This window comes from Protobothrops mucrosquamatus, unplaced genomic scaffold (genome assembly GCF_001527695.2).
Source record: "Protobothrops mucrosquamatus isolate PMUCROS unplaced genomic scaffold, P.Mucros_1.0 scaffold7735, whole genome shotgun sequence".
Taxonomy (NCBI): Eukaryota; Metazoa; Chordata; class Lepidosauria; order Squamata; family Viperidae; genus Protobothrops; species Protobothrops mucrosquamatus.
This window is the reverse complement of record NW_015393534.1, coordinates 9,578-17,998: the sequence shown is the minus strand read 5'-3', so window position 1 is coordinate 17,998 and position 8,421 is coordinate 9,578. Positions and strand designations below refer to the sequence as shown.

Sequence of the window (8,421 nt, the reverse complement as noted above, 5' to 3'; positions counted from 1 at the left end):
GCAAGAGTCTGTCTATTGGTCCTGAGTGAATAAAGAACTGTTGCTGGATTGTTGTATGTCATTTTGGGGTTTCTCCTGACATGCCTTGACTAAATAATAATCATTAGGTGTTGAATTTTTATATTCTAAGAGGTGAAAATAGCCCACAACAAATTGGGTAACCACTTTGCCCAATAAAGTTTATCATCCCCACCTCAAACAGGAAAACCTTGCCTATTCTTTGCAATCTAATAATTTAATAGTTTATTTGACTTTTTTCCTCAGCAACCTAATCTGTTTTGTATTTAAATATTAATTTCAATTAGCAGAGGACATCAAAGAACAACAGATGGATAAACTATAAGGGATTCACATTACCAGTAAAATCAGCAGGTGAGCCCTACTCTATGTGGGTGACTCTAGTGCAGTGGTTCTCAACCTTTTTAATGCGGCGACCCCAACCGGTCGTAAGTTGAGGACTAAACCGGTCGTACGTTGAGGACTAAACCGGTCGTAAGTCGAGGACTAAACCAGTCGTAAGTCGAGGACTACCCAACCGGTCGTAAGTCGAGGACTTTCCCTGCCTGGGAGCGCCACGCATGCTTGGTTCCGCCCCCTGTGCCGGCCGAGGCGTAGCTGGCAAGTGGCAGAGATGGAGCAGGCCGACCACCAGCTGGCCCAGCTCAAGGGAGGTAAGGCACCCGCCGGAAAAGGGGAAAAAAATGGCGGACAGCCTTGCTTGGCGACCCCCGTGAAATGGTCGATCGACCCCATAGGTTGAGAACCACTGCTCTAGTGGCCATAAAAAGAGGCTTGGACTGGGGAGTTAACCATCACTAGCATTTGCCATTTACTGGTAAGCAGGTGTTGTCAGCGACTAAAATAGATTTTTGAGATGTGTGCTTATGTTTTTCCTTCCTTCTGAAACCAGTGGGTAAAAATGTATTTCTTAGTCATACGGCCCATTGCCTCTTTCATTTCCCGATTTCGTAGAGTGTATATCATAGCATTAAGAAAAGGAGTGATTGTGGTATAAAATATGGATGCTACCTTGTCCAGACTGGCGCTGAAGATGGGGACAAGGTACACAAAGAGACAAGGTAGGAAGAAAAGGCTGACCACGGTCAAGTGAGAGCTACAGGTGTACAGAGCCTTCCCTCCACTCTCCTTGAAGCGACCTTGAAGCGTGCTCAGGATGATTCCATAGGAGATCAGCAAGATGATGAAACAAACCAGGGAAATTAGGCCACTATTGGCCACCATGAGTATCTCAGTCACTTGGGTATCAGCACAAGCCAGTTTGACTATTTGTGGAACATCACAAAAGAAATTGTCCAGTTCATTTGGCCCACAGAACGGCAGCCGCAGCACCAGGAACAGCTGGCTGCCAGAGTGAAGGAGGCCTCCAGCCCAACACCAACACAACAGTCTAATGCAGCGTGGGCGGTTCATCTTGATTGTATATGTCAATGGATGGCAAATGGCCACATAGCGATCGTAGGCCATGAGGGTAAGAAGAAACATCTCTGAACATCCAAGGAAGTGTAGAAAAAAGAGCTGAGACATACAGCCCCCAAATGAGATAGCCCTGCCACAGGTGATCAGATCTGTTGCCACCTTGGGAACAACCACTGAACCCAAAGCAGTATCGATGATGGATAAATTGGCTAAGAAAAAATACATGGGTGACTTTAGAAGGCGTGGATCTATATGCACCGTCAATACAATGAAAAGGTTGCCCAGTAGAATGGCAGAGTAGCACATGATGACCAAGACCGCTAGAAGGAGCTGGATGGGACGAGATCTGGAAAGTCCTAGGAAGACAAACTCTGTGACTCTGGAGACATTCATGAACATGACAGAACCTTTCAAGGAGAAACAAGAGTTATTTAGTTCTGCAACTTTCAACACCTTCTTCTACTAATCAGTGATAACATGAAACAATGAACTACAGTTTAACTAATGTGAACCCATGCATTGCAAACTATAATGCAAAGATAAGCAATATTTACTTGAATATAGGTTGCATGAGAATTATTTTATAATATAGTAATATTCAAAGGTGGACCTCCAAGTTCTGTTTTGAATTAGACCCCAGAGGCCTAAGCTAAGATGTCCAAGTGGTAAGAGATGTTGGATACTGTAGTTCTTCAATGTTGGGAAGCCTATACATTCTTTACAATGAAACAGGGAAGAATCCAGAACTTTTACTGAAATATAGAGAAAATTCCCAACCTCCCCTCCTTCCAATACATTTATTTATTAATCAATTCCACTTTCATAATGACAGAATCAAGAAGAATCCTTTCATATATAGCTTATGAATTCTTGTATTTTCTCTATGGAGATGACATAATCTTGGCCAAAGGTCAAGATCAGTGTAACAGTCAAGAAAGAAAGAGACACAGAGAGAGACAGAGAGAGAGACACAGAGAGAAAGAACAAGAAAGAGAGAGAGAGAAAGAGCAAGAGAGAGAGAAAGGGAAGGAGGGAGGGAGGAAGGGAGGAAGGAAGGAAGGAAGGAAGGAAGGAAGGAAGGAAAGAAAGAAAGAAAGAAAGAAAGAAAGAAAGAAAGAAAGAAAGAAAGAAAGAAAGAAAGAAAGAAAGATGGATGGATGGATGATAGGGCTAGCTAGATGATAGACCGACAGAGATATGCTATTGAATGAGAGCAACGTGTTCCTTTCCTATTAACACATGGTCCTTGCACTTATGACTGTTGCAACATCCCTACAGTCATGTGATCAAAAACTCAAGTGCTTGGCAACTGGCATGAATTTATGACAGTTGTAACATCTCGGGATCATTTGATTCCCATTTTTGACCTTCCCAGTTGCCTTCCAACAAGCAACATTAATGGGAGAATCAAGAAGAATCCTTTCATATATAGCTTATAAATCCTTGTATTTTTTCTATGGAGATGACATAATCTTGGCCAAAGGTCAAGATCAGTGTAACAGTCAAGACTGGTATACTTGCTAATTAGAGCAAATGTGTAGTGCAGTGCAAATTATATAGATGACTGATTAGAAATCAGCATCATGTGTTCGAGGAATTACTCTCTAGTAAAGTATTCGTATATTTGCAATGTAAAAAGAGCAACTTAGACAAAGCTTTAATGGAGAGAGAGAGAGAGAGAAAGAAAGAAAGAAAGAAAGAAAGAAAGAAAGAAAGAAAGAAAGAAAGAAAGAAACAGAGACAGAGACAGAGAGAGACAGACAGAGAAAGAGAAGAGAAAGAAAAAACAATAGAGACAGAGAGAGAGAGAGAGAGANAGAAGAGAGAGAGAGAGAGAAAGAAAGAAAGAAAGAAAGAAAGAAAGAAAGAAAGAAAGAAAGAAAGAAAGAAACAGAGACAGAGACAGAGAGAGACAGACAGAGAAAGAGAAGAGAAAGAAAAAACAATAGAGACAGAGAGAGAGAGAGAGAGAGAAAGAGAGAGAGAGAGAGAGAGAGAAAGAAAGAAAGAAAGAAACAGAGACAGAGAGAGACAGACAGAGAAAGAGAAGAGAGAAAAAACAATAGAGACAGAGAGAGACAGACAGAGAAAGAGAGAGAGAGAGAAAGAAAGAAAGAAAGAAAGAAAGAAAGAAAGAAAGAAAGAAAGAAAGAAAGAAAGAAAGAAAGAAAGAAAGAAAGAAGGATGGATGGATGGATGGATGGATGGATGGATGGATGGATGGATGAATGATAGGGCTAGCTAGATGATAGACCGACAGAGATATTCTATTGAATGAGAGCAACATGTTCCTTTCCTATTAACACATAGGCAACAAAATCTTCAAAACCTCAAGTTCACCAAATAGTATAGAAGACCTAGCCCATATTGTTTCCAAAAGATCAGTTCACTTCTTATTTTCAAATATGTATAATTAGCCTGTCTTACAATATAGTTAGAGTTATGAACCCTTGAGTGATAATAAATAAAATAAAATAAAATTAATTAATGAAATTTATAAGGAAGGAATAAAAGAAGGCAAGAGCATTTAAATAAAAATATCAAAGGTCTATGTATCAAGAGTGTTCATCTACTGTGGCATAAGCCAAGAACCTAATCACCCAAGATATCATCTAGTAGGAAATAAAGAAATAATATCTTTATTTTCAGCTTTTTCAAGCTTCCCAAAATAAATTAGACTCTGACTTGGACATGTTTGTTTTCATCAAAATAGCTGGGTGACTTTGTGCCAGTCATTCACTCTCAGCCCAACTCACCTCACACAGTTGTTATTGTGGAGAAAATAGGAGGAACAAGGAGTATTAAGAATATTCGCCCCCTTGGATTACTTATAAAGTAATAAAGGTGGGATAAAACTCAAATAAATAAATAGCCATCAAAAGCTCTTAAACTACAGTGAATAGAATTTCTTTGTCCATTGTTCACCTATCTTCCAAAAACTTACTTTCCTTCTAAACTCAATAAAGATATTACCTGTTTTATTTTTTCTAATTGCTTAGAGGGACCTCTGAAACCAAGTAAATGTAAAAACTTTAGGCAAATATCTGTAGAAGTATATTATTACCTTTTCCTCTTTAGAAAATCAACCACTCAGTCTGACAATGGATTGAGTCCTACTCTTCCTTCTGCCGAGAAGCACAGATGAAATATTCAATGGCCTGCTATCATACCTTTGGGAAATTGGTCTTATGAGGCCATGCCCAAGTCCCCAATCAGGATAGATTTGTAGAAGCTGAAGAAGATATTCTTGAGGTAAAACAAAAACCCCTGACTTTAATATATTTTCTTTTTTTCCCCCTAACGGCCACTCTTATGGTTTGCAACTAAATGATTATGACAGTGATGAGGATGAGATATAACAAAGTGCAGTGGTTAAGATGTTTGACTGAGCTTCAGTCTACCCTCGTGGAGGTTGATTTGGTGTCATTGGGCCAGCCATTTTCTCTTTGCCCATGATTCTTCATTGAGTTGTTTGGGGGAAAACAGGAAGGAGAGAACTCTGTGTTGCCTTATGCTTCTATACAAACAAAATCTAATGAGTAAATGAAACTGATATATTCCTTTTGCCTTCAGTGCTGTACATTTAAAAGGGGGTGAAGTAGTCATAACTCAAAAAAGCTTGCTAATGAGGGAACAATGGCAACCATTGTTAGCTGAGCAAGGCAGAAAGAATACAGCCCACTTGCAAAGATAAGGGGGATCTATTCTTCCTTCCTTTCCAATTTCATAAAAAATAAAGGGAGGAATTTCCCTTATCAAAATTATAATCCTTGCATGGCCAACTGTAAATGGTGACTTGGTCTCCTTGCGTTCACCGCATAATCTGACATTGTTTGTCCGTGTTGAAATGGAACTTTTTCCTCATGGATTAATTCACACATGATCAAACTATTGTCGGGTTGTGGTTTTTTTTGCTGGGGGTGGGGTGGGGGTTGGCTTTCATATAGATGGCTTCAACCAATGTGGAAACCCACATCTAAAATAAACTGTGACTTACCAAGATGAGGGAACACAGCCGTTCTGCATGAGAGGAGCACCAGCTTTGAGAAGACTCATAATGCCTAAACATGTTTTAAATCAATATAAATAACTTTTCTGAATATAAATCAAATCCAGGCACAGGCCTTCTAATATAAAATTGGTGTGTGTAAAATGGAGGAAGAAGTATCCTCAACTTTATATGGCAATGCTTTCAGAAAAGGACTTAATAATATAAGCAGTTTTCTATGTTTCATTTCATCCTCCCAACTTGCCTGAGATCTAAGTTGAGCCAGGCATGTGATTCCTGGCACATCAACAGATTCTAAACAAAGGATTGAGCCTCACAATTGCAAGCTCTACCCCAATGCTCTAACCACTAGAGAAGAGGTCCCCAACCTTTTGGGCATCAAGGACCGGTTCCGTGGAGAGAGGTTTTTCCGTGGACTGGAGAATGCATGGTTTTGTGGGCTGCCTACATCTCGCGGATGATGCTTTACTTGTTTGTGTGGACCGGTTGCTGGCATGCCACGGCACAGGACCAGTCCATGGACCAGGGATTGGGGACCACTGCACTAGAGGGATGATAATAACCCTGAAGTCCTCATTATTCTGGCCTCCTTCTATACAAATGATGTTAATGAGATTTTGAGTTCAAGAATATCAAGAGGACTCCCATATCCTTCTTACACTGTTTTTTCATGGGTACAATGAGGCCACAATATATAGTGAAAAGAAGGACTAGGAGTAACATTATAGCAGTATTCCAATATTTGAGGGACTGCCACAAAGAAGAGGGGGCGGGGGTCAACCTATTCTCCAAAGCACCTGAAGATAAGAGAAGAAACAATGGATGGAAACTAATCAAGGAGAAAACCAACCTAGAACTAAGGAGACAGTGAGGACAATTAACTGGTGGAACGGCTTGCCTTTCAGAAGTTGCAGGTGCTCCATCACTGGAGGCTTTTAAGAAGAGACTGGACAGACACTTGTCTGGAATGGTATAAAGTCTCCTGCTTGAGCAGGGGGTTGGACTAGAAGACCTCCAAGGTCCCTTCCAATTCTGTTATTCTGTTATAGTTGTGAGCTTTTGGATTTGCACAACAATGTCATTAAAAAGGTTTATAGAAGATCTGGGGGTGTGTATTAAGAAAGTATACTGTATACCCCAACTTTGCTTAAATTTGTTGGTTTAATTTATTAGGAAGCACAACTTTACTGATGGGTTTTTGATTCAGCATGAAAATGGATCAAAAATAGTTCAGCATTAAGTTAGCCTATTGTACAAATGCAGCACATGACTTTGTATTTATTTTTTATTTTATTATTACATTTATTGTGTTTTATCAATGGGAATAAAATACAAAACAGAAAAAATATACATACAACAGTAACAACAACAACAAAGGGGGGAAAAAAGAAAAAAAAATGCCCCAAACAGCCAACATTAAACATAAAAAAAAAAAAAATTCACCCTGGCTGGATGCTGAAAAAAAAACCCATAACAAATTCTCCTCCCTTTACGTAATGGGTCTGCAAATAGTTATAAACTTTCTCATCCTTATTTAACAATAAAATTAAACAGGAGTTAAAACTGAATTGGATGTCAATTTATGTTCTGGAGATGACCAATTGAGTGCTAAAGTATATAAAATGTTACTTAAGTTGAACCTGGAAAATGAATATGTAAAAGACTGCATGGTAAAATGGGCAATTTGGGGGGGTATAATATAGTGCTAGACAAATAGGAGAATGTATGGACAAATGGATTAAAATTTACTTTGAATTATAGTTTTGAAGAATTTTTTTTAATAAAATGTGTCATTGATATTTGACTCCAGATAGATTAGCTAAATGTATAGAGGGATCTCTAACAAGTATTGGAAATGTAATCAAAATCCATGTACATGCTATCATATGTAGTGGTCCTGCAAATATGTAAAAACATTCTGGATAAACATGTAAGGATAATGCAGAAAATACTTATGACTTTGCGTTTCCGAGATTTAGTTTTTGGAAATCTATCCCATAAAGAAAAGGAACAGCATGATGCTTCAGTTTACATTCTCCTCTACTGACCAAAGCTTATGACCAGTGATATTGAGATGACCCCAGAATTGTTAGACCCAAAACATTGGCATCAAATTCTTCCATTTGGGTTAGTTTGTTGGGAGAGAGACTGATGAGAAAACATTTGACTTCAGCCTTGGGTGCACATTGACCTGCAAATCTGATCTCCCAAATAGCTATTTACTTGCAGAATATAGGTATGTGTGCTGTGTGCTGTTGAGTTTGGTATACAATGCCTTGATTATTATATTATGATAATTTTCTTACTGTTTTTGATTGATCAAGAGAGGTTTTATTGAATTGATCTCATCATTAGCTCCCTGTTTTTCATATGTAACATGAGTAGCGATGTAAATTTTTTAAACAAACAAACAAACAAACAAACAAACATGCATTGGCTCTGAAAAGATCACCCTCTTGGGGGATTTGAATGACCACACATAGTGACTTGGACTTGTATGTTGAACAGATCTGCAATTACTCTTTTAGTAGTAACAAGAATTACTCCTAAAAAGCTGATCTCTGAAATCACAAAGATTTTTGAAGCGTCTACTCATAGTTTCCCATTCTTCTAAGACCAATGTGGAAAAATGTATTTGTTCTTCAGTCGTCTCATTGCCTCTTTCATTTCCCGATTTCTTAGAGAATATATCATGGGATTAAGGAAAGGAGTGATTGTGGTGTAAAATACAGGAGACACCTTGTCCAGACCAGAGCTGAAGATGGGGACAAGGTACACAAAGAGGCAAGGTAGGAAGAAAAGGCTGACCATTGTCAGGTGAGAGCTGCAGGTGTACAGAGCCTTCCTTCTACTCTCTTTGAAGCGACCTTGAAGCGTGATCAGGATGATGCCATAGGAGATCAGCAAGATGACAAAACAAACCAGAGAAAGCAGGCCGCTATTGGCCACCATGAGTATCTCAGTGACATGGGTGT

General features: G+C 39.0%; 2 protein-coding genes across 2 annotated transcripts in view; both read right to left on the bottom strand.

Moving 5' to 3' along the window:
* Positions 1 to 882: 882 nt before the first annotated feature.
* On the bottom strand, positions 883 to 1,836 carry LOC107300639 (olfactory receptor 4Q3-like). Its single transcript, XM_015829947.1, has one exon. The coding sequence runs from the start codon at positions 1,834 to 1,836 to the stop codon at positions 883 to 885; it is 954 nt and encodes a 317-aa protein (XP_015685433.1).
* A 6,220-nt stretch (positions 1,837 to 8,056) lies between these two features.
* LOC107300637 (olfactory receptor 4Q3-like) overlaps positions 8,057 to 8,421 on the bottom strand; it is a 1,204-nt gene continuing 839 nt past the window's right edge. The window contains exon 2 of the mRNA XM_015829946.1: positions 8,057 to 8,421. Coding sequence (XP_015685432.1) covers positions 8,057 to 8,421 — 365 coding nt within the window.